We start from the raw sequence: 15,577 nt of genomic DNA on the forward strand, positions 1-15,577 counted from the left end.
GTGTTTAAATGGTAACATAAGTGTGGATTTTAAGATAAAGCTTGAATAGTTGAATATTATTATTATTTTAATGTTCACAGTCAAACCTTATAATACAATTACTTACTGGCATAAAAAGTAACAGATGTCCACTGTGGTTCTCCTGTCCAACCAATTGTCTTGCAGTATATACACAAATCTTCACTGGTGGGAAATACTACAACTCCACCTGGCTTAATAACTCCTTTTTTACTGAATTTTATAGCAACATCACCTAAAACTATAACAAACTTAATTTTACTATTAATTTCACATAGATTACATTTCATATTAATTAGTCTCGATGGCATTTATTTAAAACAAAACAATTGGACATAACCTCAGACAATTATTAGTTTAAATCATTAATTATGCTCTTATCAGACAGTATCCAGGATGATGTCCATTTAAAAAAGTCCAGCATGGCCAAGTGGGTTATAATGTTCCAGAAATGTAATCCAAGGGTCGCGAGTTTGAATCCCTGTCGCACCAAACATGCTCGCCCTTTCAGCTGTGGGGGCATTATAATGTGACAATCAGTCCCACTATTCATTGGTAAAAGAGTAGCTCAAGAGTTGGCAGTGGGTGGTAATGACTAGCTGCCTTTCCTTTAGCTTTACACTGCTAAATTAGGGACGGCTAGTGCAGACATCCCTCGAATAGCTTTGCGCGAAATTCAAAACACACCATTTGAAAAGTGGAGACATTCTGGCTGTTGTTCAGTGACTTCTCACTTAACCCCAATATTATAACAAATTCTGGATTTATGGGACTCAAACAAACAAAAATGTGACATATCATAACCACTTGTCTATTTTGCAAATACAATTAAACAGTGTTCTATACATATGTATGAGGCCTAAATAAAGTTGCCAGTGTGCAGATTATATAAATATACTTGTAGGTGTAAATAACATCTATATAGTTTGAAATGACATACTTATGGGAGGAAAATGTCTACCTTCTTATAAGCATAGAAAAATAAAACCGAATTAGTTTCAATGTTATTCATTTCATTACTTTTTACAATACTTATGTTGTCATGTGAAACTGCCAGAATGTAGGTCTCAAAAATTTCAGAATGATCAAGAACTCTTTTTACAAAATCTTACCATGGTTCCTCTGGCATGTAGGGAACCCTTTATCAAGCCATCTTCCTCTATGGCAACGTGTTTCACTGAAGCCAAACAAACGACTTCTTCCAACAGGATAACAGTGAAACACAATTCTCCCTCCATCTGGAACTATGTCTCCACTTTTTATTCGCCTCCGTTTGTGAAATATCCTTATATCATCATCATTAAAATCCACAATACAGTTTATTTTGTTTTCTTCAACAACTTTATCAAGCTGAAAATTTGGTGGTTCTGAAGTATTGAACATCAATGGAGATGTATTTTCATGATCTTTTTGTGCTCTTTCTGTACTTTCAAGTTTTAGAGAAACTGCAGGACTTCCTGTTGTAGTGTCATATGCATGAGATGCTCTTGTATACTCAAATTTTGATGAAGCTATAGTGTCCTCCTCCTGTACTAGTAGTGTTGTACTCTCAAGTTTTGGTGAAGCTATAGTGTCCTCCTCCTGTACTAGTAGTGTTGTACTATCAAGTTTTGATAAAGCTATAGTGTCCTCCTCCTGTACTAGTACTGTTGTACTATCAAGTTTTGATGAAGCTATAGTGTCCTCCTCCTGCACTAGTAGTGTTGTACTATCAAGTTTTGATAAAGCTATAGTTTCCTCCTCCTGTACTAGTACTGTTGTACTATCAAATTTTGATAAAGCTATAGTTTCCTCCTCCTGTACTAGTACTGTTGTACTATCAAGTTTTGATGAAGCTATAGTGTCCTCCTCCTGTACTAGTAGTGTTGTACTCTCAAGTTTTGATGAAGCTATAGTGTCCTCCTCCTGCACTAGTAGTGTTGTACTATCAAGTTTTGATAAAGCTATAGTTTCCTCCTCCTGTACTAGTACTGTTGTACTATCAAGTTTTGATGAAGCTATAGTGTCCTCCTCCTGTACTAGTAGTGTTGTACTCTCAAGTTTTGATGAAGCTATAGTGTCCTCCTCCTGCACTAGTAGTGTTGTACTCTCAAGTTTTGATGAAGTTGTAGTGTCCTGGTCCTGTGCTGGTGTTGTTGTACTATCAAGTTTTGATGAAGCTGTAGTGTCCTCCTCCTGTGCTGGTGTTGTTGTACTGTCAGTGTTAAATGAAGTTGTAGTGTCCTGGTCCTGTGCTGGTGTTGTTGTGCTGTCAGTGTTAAATGAAGTTGTAGTGTCACATACTTTTGGTATTCTGCTTGTTCTCTCAGTTTTTGATGTTGCATGCTTGTGTCTCTTTGGTACTTTTGAAGTATATGGAAGATAATCTGTGAAATTCACATAAAGAAATTGATATTAACTTCCGATGAAAGTAACTTACTGTCTTATATCAAAACTAAAAATACATACCTAGTAGTGCTCATAACTAATTAAATATAACACACTATATTATTTATAATGACTTAGTAAATTACAGGTTTATCTATCAAATGCTTCTATTCATTTATTTTTATCGTAATGTCAATGTCAGCAGTGTTAAGACACTGGTAAAAATAACTGTTCATCACCTGAAACAGAATATCTACTGGACAAACAATTTTCAGACACTGATTTATTCACCAGTAGAACTATTCTATTACCATTGCATACTTTCAAAACAGCTTCAAGAAAAGTCTTAATTCAATTTCATACTAATTTGATAAAAATTTTAATTACACAGTTTTATTCACAGCTGATACAAATGTTATGTTTGTATGTGATTTTCAGTTTAACCACAGAAGGCACAAACTGCAAGTATTTATAATTTTGTCTTCCAAAACGTAAGTAACCTCTCAGTTTGTAGGATACAATAATAGTGGAAGAAATGAACTGGAAAAAATGTTACAGAAAATGAAAATACTGTAAGAATTACATACTGTAATATGGTGAACATACCTAAATTATGAAAAGAAAATCTAAAAAAACTATTAGAAGTGTATTTTATAACTTATCCAAATGAATCTATGATGAGAAACTATGTATCGCTCTTCTGAATTAATACTGATACCAAAGCTACTGATTATATAGACAACATATCAATAATACAGAGTTGTAAAAGTAATATGTACAGTATGTGTACCATGTTAAATGAAACAAAATTACAGAAAGGCAACTGATCATTTGTAAGCATTCAGAAAGTAGGTTTTACAGATGTCAATACAAGTACCCTTGATGAAGGAGGTTGCACATCTACTTACCAAAGCCATAAGTTTACCAGAACTGGTTAACTGCAATTCAATCACTTGAATACAATATGATAATACAAAACATGCTACTATTCATATCAAGTTAAACTAACACTTTTCTGAAATATGTAGGCTGTCAATAGTCCATGCTTATTAACTCATAAACTAATGTTTATCATTCTGATGTACACTAAGTGTATGAAGTGAGTCCCCAAGACCCAATGATTAAAATGCTAATACTGTAGCACTAAATTATACAAGAAGCTTCCTTTTTTGTTTTTAACAACTCTAACTAAAGCAAATGTTTAAATCCATCATTTAGTTTTGACACAGAATACACAAAGTTATCACATTACTGGTACAGCTCTGTATTAAACATAATATATAGCCAGAATGATTTTTATATGCTGACACTGGTTGAATGATTTACTTTAAAATAAGGAGCATTTAAACTGAAAGTTGTTAAACAAAAAATTACACAATGCAATGACTGACCACAAAGAGCTGATGGAAACAAAGGGTTTTTTTAAAACTATAATTCTCAAAAGTGAAGTATTTTTTTCCTCTGAAAAAACAACAATAAAGTACAAAATGAACTAGCTAGAAAACTGAAACACCTCAAACACATACAGTAGGAGGTTCACCATACAAACTTGACAAAAACAGGTTGAATAACATTATCTGTTACTCAACTAGTACTGCTTATGTTTTAACTCTTTAGCTAATCACACCAAATACTGCATCAGTTAAAGTAAGCTAATATTGTTATAGGTTTGAAGATATGTATAATCTAGGTCAGTGGTTAAACTTTGTGGTAAAGATACTGTGAAAAGGCTTTAAATATCACTTACAATAAAATGGATGTGATCATGTAAAAACTTTAAAAACACAAAATTTTACCTGTAACAACTAAGTTCACTGTCACTGAATCTTGTGTACGATACAAACAGGTATAATTTCCTGAATGAGCATACGTAGCATTAAACTCGATGTGGGAAATTGGTTTGTCGCTCTCAGCATATACAACTAAAGAATACAAATATTCCATTACTCTGAGTTCAGATCACTTGCTAAATTCTGTATCACAGTTTCCATCAAATTTGAAAAAACAAATAACTAATAAATAGCCATTTAACCAACCCAAGCATCTTATCATACATCACCAACACAATCTATGTACAAATCACAAAACATTGATAAACAAAATCAACACAATTTTATCAGAATTATAACTACAGATTCCTGAGAAGTTGCACTATTTCAACTATGAATCACAAACACAACAACTTATATGTGTTATCTCCTTCTACTTTCTTTTCAAAACTCAAGTTCACTTTAAGTTTTGAATGTCTACATCAAAAACCATAAGGTTTTTAACTTAACAACTAACTAATCTCAACAATATCCATACCAGAAGAAGCTATGTAACATGATTTAGGATTTAAAAATATGTAAATATAAGGTTTAAACAAATACAATATTCCATTTGTGTGTATAATATTTCAATTCTTCCTTTTTTTTTGTCATTGTTAAAATAAAAGACCAGAGCCAATTTTCATTTCATACAATATTTTGAACTAACAAACTGCATCTCAGAGTCAATGTTAAAACTTCTACATTGGTCTTCTTAACATTCCTTTGATGTTTCGAAACATCAATGTTATAGGGTATCGGAATAATATTCCTTTTCCTAACATTTGTTATCATCAAAAACATAATACATCTTTTTTTTAAATTAAAGATTTAGTTTATAATATCACTAACTGTTCAGTTCCTTTCTACAAACTTTATCTTATACATGCATCTCTTCCAGAGCTAAACATATTGTGGTTTTAATTATGTCTCCTACTGCTCTTCTGAGAGTGCTTATACATGTTTCAGCAACAAAAAAGCACAAATAAGTGAATGATGAGAGAGAGACATAGCATGGCTTCACCTCCAATAAAATACAATTCATTCCCAAGTTCCAGCAATTACTCAATGATCATTAACTGCTTAAAACTTTGCTAACAAATTCAGTTTTGTATATGAGAAGTGAATGTTCTAGATCTGATTTCAGTTTACCTATTGTTTTTATTTAATCATGAAAAATAAAAAAATCCTTTCTAAAAGGTTTTAATACAGAAATAAAAGTTGTAAAATAATTTACCAAATCTAAATATCTTCACTAAATATTCATCACTGTCAATAACTTGATAAAGTATAATGTGTGAAACTATTAATAAATTCAAGGCACTCCAACTGAACAAGTTTCATAATACTTCTAATCTTTAACAATATCATGTTTTTCAAAAACAAGTATATCCATTTACAAAGTCATTACTGCAGTGTTATACAACATGAGAAATGGTATAAAAAGATTTTATCACAAATGACTCATGAAGTAAAGTTTTATGAAGATCTTACTGTTTTGTTTTAAGTTGCCTTGAACATCTGTTATCCAGAAGACATTTTGTAAGCCTGCCACTGTTTTGCAAAACAGGTGCAAGTTTGCTGACTCATGGATGAAATAGATGCCTCTTGGACCTTCATAAAGATTTTTAGGGTTTGAAGACTTTACCATAAACATAACTTCCTCTGCACCTATAATGTTAGTGTTACATTATGATATTTGTATAACAATATAAAAGCTTCTAAAGACTTTATGTTAATAAACATTTCATGCTTTATTGCCATAAAACAAAACTTAGCTTTCTAATTAGTACATGTGGAAACTTTAATCATTTCTATGGAGAGAGTTCTGCTTTCAACTTCCGTGCTACCTCCTTTTGCCAGTGCCACAGGAAAAATTTTCTTTAAACATTTTAAAAGTTTCTGATGCACCATGTATATAAAGTTGGTACTTCCATGTGTGCAAGATTCCAAAACAATATTTCTTAAACAATGTCTTCAATTCACTCTGCACAGAAACCTGTAATCCGTGTTATATTCTCAATACTACTTATGAAAACTTATAAAAAAGGCATTCTCATATAAATAAACACAATCTTATTCTCCAGATCTTATGAATCACAATAAAATCATAATTCTTTATTAATACTAATGTCACTTTTATGTTGTTTTATTTTATGCTTAAAACATGTGTGAAAAGGTTTTTATTTCAGCTCTAAATAAAACATTGAAACAATAATGCCATCTAATGGAATTAGTACATCTGAAAGTCTGCTGCTGTTTAAGAAAAAAATCTATAATTTTAATAAAAGTAAAAGATAAATAAAGATCTATCTTGTTCACAGTAACAGTGATGCATTCTCAGATTTCCCTGATTTCTACAGATTAGCTTGCAGGATGAAGAAATATACTGTCTTACAAATCAGGGCTGTGTTTTCACCACCTTTGAAAGAGTTTTTACCTTCAAAGAAAAGACCAGATAAAGTTTGCAAACTTATGTTATATTATTACAAACACCATTATTAAAGTTAAAGCTAAACACTTAAACAAGTGCTCATATATTGGTTGGGGAGAGACAAAGAGAGTTTTACAGATGCTTTCTAACCAGTTTATCTCTAGTGTTTGATTCCATAAACTACAATTTCACTGTAGCAAAAGTATATAGAAAACAAAGAACCTCAGTAAATTCCAACTCTTAAGTCTGAATTGCTATGAATCTGGTAAACAATGTGACTATATCTAGAAAAACTTACAATGCAAAGAAAATACATTACATAGGAAGTTCTCTCTCCTCAGGTGCTCACATTATCCATGTGACTGAGGCCATTCTTACCTTAACACTCCAACTAATCTTATGTTCTCTGTTACCAGACCCAACTGCTTATGTTCATAGTATGCTTTGTATACTCTTCAAAAAAAGAAATGCAAAAGGCAAAATTTGAGACATATTATTAACAAGTTTATTCCGGGTAGTTCTGTATGACATGTGTGAAACTTTGCACATTCACTGCTGAACATCTAAAGTCTGCAAAGGCGAAGTCCACGCTCACTAGTTGACGTTTAACATCACTCATCGTCAATAACGAGTATGTCCCCCGTGAGCATCAATAACTGTTTGCCATCTCCTGCCCATGGAAGTGATGAGATGACGAGTCAAATCCTGTGGAATGGCTGTCCACTCAGCCTGCAAAGCTGCTGCAAGCTGAGGTAGAGTCTGCAGTTGAGGTTGTCGCCGTCGCAGACGTTGGTCCAACTTGTCCCAAAGATGTTCGATGGGGTTTAAATCTGGTGATCTAGAGGGCCAGGGAAGAACGTTGATGTTGTGGTGTCTCAAGAAGGCAGTGGTGAGTCGGGCTATGTGAGGACGGGCGTTGTCGTGTTGAAAAACGTCGTTGACGTTCACCAAGATGGGTTGCACATGGGGCCTAAGAATCTCTTCGACGGTTGCGTACGGTCTGATCGGAAATTCTATGCAGCCCTGGTATGGTTGAGGCAGTAGACGTTGCAGTGGTGGTCCTATCCCGAAGGTGACGTAACCGGATGTAGCGATCTTGTGCGGGCGTGGTCACACGAGGTCTGCCAGATCGTGGACGGTCAAGAGATGATCCATGTTGTTGGTGACGATTCCATAGCCTTGTGATGGTGCTTGGGTAGACATTCACAGCTCTGGCAACATCTGATCAAGAGATTCGCCTGCTTCCAAGTGACCAATGGCATTGTTGCATTGTGCTTCAGTCAGTCTTGGCGTAACTGTATTGCGTGTCGGTGGCTTAACACTGAGCTATGGAAACCGAGAACCAGTCACTTTTATAGGGATTTTGCACATGTTGCACTTGCAGGAAATGCAGATCTCTCAAACAAATTTATTGGACACGAATGGGTTTTGGCGAAAAATCTGATGTTTTCCTCCGTTTTCAAAGTGCACAACTTTTATTGTCATTTTGGTCTGACAATCAGTGCCTTAACACGTGTAACATCACATACTCTGAGCTTGTAACGTTATTACATATATTTCTCTCTAAAATAACAAAAATATCCCTTTTGCATTTCTTTTTTTGAAGAGTATATTACAGTGATCTCTTCTAAATTAAAAACATTTGCAATGACTTTGGCACCTGAGCAACTCTGTGCATAACTAAAATCAGAGAAACCTAGTAGTTTGTTTAACTGATGCTCTCAACTGAAAATAGACTTGCAACTCAGAAAACTTTAAAAATTGTCTAGTAGATAAGAAATTAGAAATTAATGATATGTCCACATATCACACTTTAACTTTTATTTTCATGTTGGTCCTGCCATACATAAATTTAAGCCAATCAAAAATTTAACTTGCACAGGTGTCAATGAATCAAATATACTTGCTCTCACTTCCGTAGAAGTATGTGTGCCAGTAACAACACAAGAAAAGAAACTTTATAAAAAACTGTTACACTAAAAAAACATAGTAAGCATAACATAGCAAACCCTTTAACAATGATTCTATGTATCATCCTTTAACAAAGATAAAGACAAGACAATATACAAAGTTAAATATTTTAACAATTAATGAAAATGAGTGTTTTTTCTTATAGCAAAGCCACACCAAACTATCTCCTGTGCCCACCGATGGGAAAAGAACCCAATTTTAGCACTGTAAATCCAAAGACTTACTATCGTCCCATTAGGAGATGAATGATAATGCTGTACTCCTTGTCAAAGATAATATATCAAATAAACCATTTAAAATGAAAATGCATGCAAATAGTGAAATCATTATGGTAGGTTAAAATGGAAAGTTAAAAAATATAAAACAAATCTGTATTGTCCTTTTTTTTGTAAATTTTTATAGTGACTGAACATCTTAACCCTTAAGTAGCAGGAATGTTTAGGTAGCAGCATCTATTGATGATAGCTGCTTTTTTATGGGTTAATGGATAATCACACATTCTTTATTCTTACATCCAGTTAATATGTTTCAAACTTGGGTTCGTTTATTTTTATTGCTTTACAGCTGCACTTTAAGACAGTCTTTGATACATCAGAATCTATTCATCATCACAGCTGGATAACTTTGTGTAAACAAACAACTGAATTACCAGCATGCCACAATCAATTAAACACATCTCGTGACTTGCTTGTGTTACACTGAGTTATCATGGGAACTATTTTCTGTTTATTGTTGGATTAAAATATTTTGTAATCAAGAGAGGAAGCACCTGGAACTACTTTTTGGTAATGATATTGGTGTTTTAAATCATAAATAATTTTTATTTCATATATACATATCAGAACAAAATATTACCACATACTATACACAGAATCTCCAAAAAACAACTATAATTTAACACATAATTTAACTATAATTTAAGGGGCACAGCATGAGGATTTTACCTTGTTGTTTATATCTCATTAAAAAAGGAAGTCTGGATGTAACAAGTTTACATTCTGTTTATATTTATATTTGCAGTATAAGTGTGTAATTGGCGGCAAACTCAAAATATCATATAAGGGTAGCAAGAGTGTCTAAAATTGATATTTCGGAGCAAAAAGGTTACAAGATATAAAAAAGTGAAAATTGAGAAATTAATTGAAATTACGAAATGAAAACTTATATAATATTAAAAAGTGAATTATAAGCTATTTTTTATTCCAACTTTACTGACATGCATAGATAAAAAGTTATTCAATTACATTTTCAATGTAACTATAAAAAGGTTGTAACATGCACCCTTTCATTCCATCTTACACATAGGTGACCTTTTTCACCTAAAATCAAACCATAAAGTAAACTCTTCACAGAAACAATATTACAAAATGAAGCCTTACTAAAATGGGCATTGTCAAATGAAACCCTATACAAAACCATAAAAGCAAAACACTGAAAATGCAGATCAAACCTTTAATACTAATCATAAATAAATAGTCAAATTACCAGGAAAAAAAACAACACTTCATATGAGTATACAGTGTAATAACCCAACACCAAAATCTCTGCATATAAATACATGATTGACCCACTAAAACCCTTTACAAAACTACTACAAAATGTATGTAATTATAAAAGAACCAACTAAACAATTCAATAAATAAATAAGTAAATTCAATTTACAATACAATAACATAAGCCTATTTATATAAGTTCAATTTGTTCTGGAAAGTAACCATCATGTTGAAAGGCATACTTCCAGAGTGGTGTATGACTTTCAACATGATTGTTACTTTCCAGAGAGCTGTAGTAGTTTAGCAAAGGATCTCTTGGGCCCTTACAAATGCCTTTTGAGTCTTTGCCAGTTAATGTTGGAGTTTTCACACTTCTACCTCTCCAACTGTGTTGGAGCTCTCTACATTTTGGCAGGTTATGTTCCTTGTGGTTATATAATACCCATGTCTTGATTCACCTAACTGCCTGCTCTTGGTAGTGGTATTTTAGAAATCATAATCTTTTGCAAAATGAGTTATTTCAAAATACTGTTTGGGAGTGTACAGAGCAATTCTACTTTCTCCTATGTCAGTGAAAGTCATTATTGCTAATGTTTTGCTGTTGAAGTGGGGTAACTTGTTATAGCAGCTGCTGTTCTGATGAAAGTGGGTTTAAATGCTGATTATCCTTCATTAGTTGAAGAAACAAAGTTCCCTGCTACTTCAAGATATTCTTCTTTCTTGCTGACTTCAGCTACAGAGAAATATTTCATAGGCAAGAAATCTGGTGGCTGTCCAATGGTGGAGGCAGAGATTTCACTGGGGATTTTCAATGTTAGGACTTCAGAGTGAGGCACTCATAGATCGGATCATTAGGTGTTGCCTGGATCTCGAATTCTGGTGTTCCTAGTTGGGTTGTGAGGAATTTTATCATCAGCTGACTTGATCCTGTTGATGTCTCTAGTTCTGTTGAAGTCCCTTTTGGTAATCAGTGGTGGGAGAGGCTCTTGTAGTCCTAGTTGGTGACTTTGGAGTGAATTCAGTGATAGCTTTTGATCAGATTTCTCCTATTCAATGCATCATTAATAACATATCTTTATCAATGGGCTTTGCTGAGATAAACAAAGTTAACCCCTAAAATCTTAAGCACAACTGAATAGTTGAAAAACAACATAACCAGAGAGTTAAGAATTTTGCTTTAACTAGAAAGAGTTCATACTGAAAAAGGAAAGTGATATGATTTCTGGCTGGCCAGAAAATTTGGTCAAAAGTGTAGAATAACATTTTAATAACCCAGTGACAACAAAATTCCCTTTAGAAGTAAAGTGCTAAAATTATTATCATTGTAAAGTGACATTTCTACAGGCTTACATGTACTCATTTATGTACTGCTTGTAAACAATGTATTCTCACATATGTGGATCTTCCAAACCCACTCAGGCTTCATTCACTCTCATTCTTGACCATAATACATTTATGGTCTTTGAGGTTATCACTTACGTTATGATGATCCATAACAATTCTAGAATACAACCATGTTACTTTTACTATTACCTGTTTTTTATTTTTGAAAAAAACCTGGATTCAGTAGGAAAGAAATAGGGACAAGACTAAACTTTGGTTCCTACACAGATAATGAAAACCATATTGCCCACCATTCAGCCATTAACCTCAATTTTCTGACCATGGAAACTCTTAAACAGTAATACTTTTTTTTCTCTATTTTTTTTACCTCTTTCAGACACAAGTCAGCCCAGTTAGAGCCACATAGCCGTTATTTCTTGATTTTGGTGCATAGTCTGCATTCTCATACATTAATTTATGACTGCATCTAACAATAAAAAGTAAAAACTAATCAGAAAACAAACTGTTTTTGTTGGCAATATTTTCATTAATTGGTATATGAAATTTAACATTGGCATGAAACCCATTACCATTTGTGAATTTTATTTCACACACAAAATTTCACCAAGTCAAAAATAATTCAATTTGATCCAAATAAAAACGTCTTAGCTACTACTCTATTTGGCAGTCATAGGATGAGTCTAACCGTTAAAACCCCATTAAAACTCACTACATGCCAAATGGTTAAATATCAAAAACATAACATTCTTAAAGAAAATAACAGGTTTTTTGTATCTTCAAACAATGCTTCAAAGGCAAACAAGCATAGTTAAACTTGTACTTTAAGATTTTAAATCCTGATCACGGACCTGTCTTCACTCGAATGCTGTTTTTCAATTGTAGTTTTAGTGATTGATTCACTTGTGTTATATAACACTTGTGAATAATGTTGTTTAATGTTTCATCCATGCGTATATGTGACACCAAAAACAAATTCATTAATAAATATACTGTCTTATATTTCTACAATATACATCACCATGTATACTAGTTAAGTGGACTCACTGCTCCATTACTGTGTTAACCAACTCAGTTTGGTAAAGTGCTGCTATATGTAAACTGTGAAACTCAACTTAGTTACTAGGATCCTGAAATAAAGAACGTGGCATAATTCAACTGAATTCATTATTACCTTATATATATCAAAGAGATTCTCTCACTAACCTAGACTGTCTTATATAGATGCCAATGCTAAACATAAACTAACTTATTGTATCTCCTTGCATTATTTGATCCACTCATTACAGTCAGTATCACAGAAAAACAAGCACAGAAAAATCCAATAAGATAATACCCATTCCTTTCAAATTCACTGCACCATAATTTACATTATATGCTGACTGAAAGCACAACACCCACAAATGGCTATAAAAGCTTTTATGTATGTCCACATGTACTGAGAAGTTCTAGCAAACAGTACGTAAATGATTCTTGAAAATGTTCACAACTTTGTTAGATCATGAGCATTCATCATAAAACATAGAAAGTTGCTTAACAGCTCAAAAATAAGGATCAAAAAAGCCTTTCAGTTAATTTTTAGAATTACTAGCTAACATATCTAGTCACACAAATCTGGTGTGTTTTGGGGATTACATCTACCAATACTAGCTATCCTAACTGATGTAACTAAGCAGTTACGACTGATATATTGCAGATATTGCCTGTAACATTCCACCTGACAGCTCAAAAAGTTAAGGTTGAAAAGCCTATTTTTGTCCTGTTAATCTTATGATCAACAATAATCTTAAGTTACTGATGACTAAGTGGTAGTCACAAAACATAATCCATACATTTTATTGACAAAACACTACTACCCAATACCTTGGAAAACAAGGGTTACAAAGCCCTTTCAGTATTGCTTTTTTAAAGAGTGGACTGTCCTAACTGTTTATAATCAAATGCAAAACTACATAGTACAATGCATACATTGTGTGGTGAACATCACTTGATAGCTTAGAAAATAATGATCATGAGTTCCTTTCTGTTAATGATTTTACAATCAACAACTGTTTTAACTACTGGTAACTAAGTGGTAGTCACAATATACAGTTTATATACTTTGTTGGACAATACTAACTAAAAGCTCTGAAACCAACGAGCACTAATTACTTTCTGTTAGTAGCTTCTTGATCAATGGACTGTCCTAGCTGCTGATATGACAGTTAACTGCAGCAATAATGATCAAGAGAGAATTATGTATGCCTTGTCCAACCACTAGAGCTATCCTGTATCTCACTGGGCATGTCCTCATTTCATTCATCACACAAGAGAGAATTATGTATGCCTTGTCCAACCACTAGAGCTATCCTGTATCTCACTGGGCATGTCCTCATTTCATTCATCACTCAAGAGAGAATTATGTATGCCTTGTCCAACCACTAGAGCTATCCTGTATCTCACTGGGCATGTCCTCATTTCATTCATCACGCAATGCCAGATTAGTATCATCATCAGTTGAGTTAAGATGATACAACACTCTCCTTTCATCATCTTCTGACTCATGGTATCAGCTTCAGATTTCTGATTAACATAGAGCATAGGAGGCACAATTATAAATTACGCTAATAGCTTGTTTGCCAACAGCATTCCTAGTCTCTCCTGACTGTCTCATGGCAGCAACCAGAGATAGGGTGGCTCTACTCTAACTGGTGTTTGTCTTGGGATCATATAAAGACTGCCCCATTCATTCGAACACCATAACAATATGCAGCTGGCTTCCCCATAACTCTTACCTGTTACACAGTATTCTCTGAGTGCTCTGGTTTTCTCAGAGCAACCTGAAGGAACTATCAAAGTAAGAGAATAGATCAGGGTTAAGTTCTCTCTACCTATGAGTGAGTCTTTATACAAAAAGTGTTTACTTGTTTTAAACAATCCCAATATTTATTACAAAAAAACACAATTATAGTTAAGGTATAACACTTAGACAAGTGCTTATGAGTCAAGTGGAGAAAAAGCTTTGTTGAATGTTCTCTCTCTCCAAAGTACCTCTAGTTCTATTATCTCTAAGAGTTTGAAGCCATGCTAACACAGTCTATAAAAATGCGAAATCAGCATGGCAAAAGTATACAGCAAAGAACTTTAATGAGATCTCTCTAAATCTTCAATCTGAATCACTGTAAATTTAGCATGAAGTAAGTAAAAATGCTTATAAAACAAATGAAATCATTATATTATATACAAAATTCTCAGAAGCATGTGCTATGATTGAGACCACTCCCATGTCAATGAGAAATGGAAAACACCCCAGCAGATTTCACAGGTTGCCTTTAGAACAGATCACTTGCTTCTGTTCATTGCACTGAAAATGTTTTGCTATGAAAGAGTACAAAAATATGAACATAACTAAAATCTATACCACTAACATTCTCTATTTAAAGTGACCAACTATGTTTCATACTTTATATTAGTTTCATGGTTTATTCTCTGATTACTTCATAAGCAAAAAATTATATATATATTTATTTATCCTTTACCATTGTACACGTGGAGTAGAAATGGAAATCAATAACAAATATACGTTATTTTGAACCTGAATTTCATAAAACATGTTTAATCATACAAAATATAAACTAACCTGTAGGAACAAAACAATAAGGAAATTCTTCAGTCCACTTTCCAGAATAGCAGTACATTTCTTTGACTCCAGTTAATCGCATAATCCCAACATGTGAACAATGAAAGACAATTCTGGTACCAGCTTTGATTCTGTCTCCACTTTTCAAACGAATGCCATCAATAGCTTTGTATATTCTCAAATGTTTATCATGGACTCCTATTCTACAATGTGTTTCAAACCCCTTCCAAACAATCGATTTGTGGTTTGAAGCATGAAACTTGGTTTCTGAAGTAGTTGTACTTCTGTTTAAGTTAAGTATCTTGGTTTCTGTTAGTTCATAATCTATGAATATCATGATTAACATTAATACATAGCAGGAAAACAAACACAGCATGTTAAGATTAAAATTAATACACCATAGCAAAGTAACAATAAAACAACAGCTGCATTACAAACTTACGAAGGTTATGATTTTATGAATACTTTTTTGCCTTTTTATTTAATCTTGAAATTATATTTCGGGTCTAATGGTCTAAACCCCAAT

General features: G+C 33.3%; 1 protein-coding gene across 8 annotated transcripts in view; it reads right to left on the reverse strand.

Moving 5' to 3' along the window:
* The window catches only part of LOC143224990 (uncharacterized), a 40,668-nt gene that overhangs the window by 2,341 nt on the left and 22,750 nt on the right, over positions 1-15,577 (reverse strand). For 7 of the 8 annotated variants that reach the window (XM_076453589.1, XM_076453586.1, XM_076453588.1 and 4 more), the window contains exons 8-12: positions 15,052-15,375; positions 5,688-5,864; positions 4,182-4,307; positions 1,131-2,384; positions 107-259 (exon numbers count right to left, since the gene is read on the reverse strand). In XM_076453589.1, the coding sequence (XP_076309704.1) occupies positions 107-259; positions 1,131-2,384; positions 4,182-4,307; positions 5,688-5,864; positions 15,052-15,375 (2,034 nt within the window). The remainder of the gene's footprint in view (positions 1-106; positions 260-1,130; positions 2,385-4,181; positions 4,308-5,687; positions 5,865-15,051; positions 15,376-15,577) is intronic. The other variant, XM_076453587.1, reaches the window with a different exon arrangement.

This window comes from Tachypleus tridentatus, chromosome 9 (assembly GCF_004210375.1).
Source record: "Tachypleus tridentatus isolate NWPU-2018 chromosome 9, ASM421037v1, whole genome shotgun sequence".
Taxonomy (NCBI): domain Eukaryota; kingdom Metazoa; phylum Arthropoda; class Merostomata; order Xiphosura; family Limulidae; genus Tachypleus; species Tachypleus tridentatus.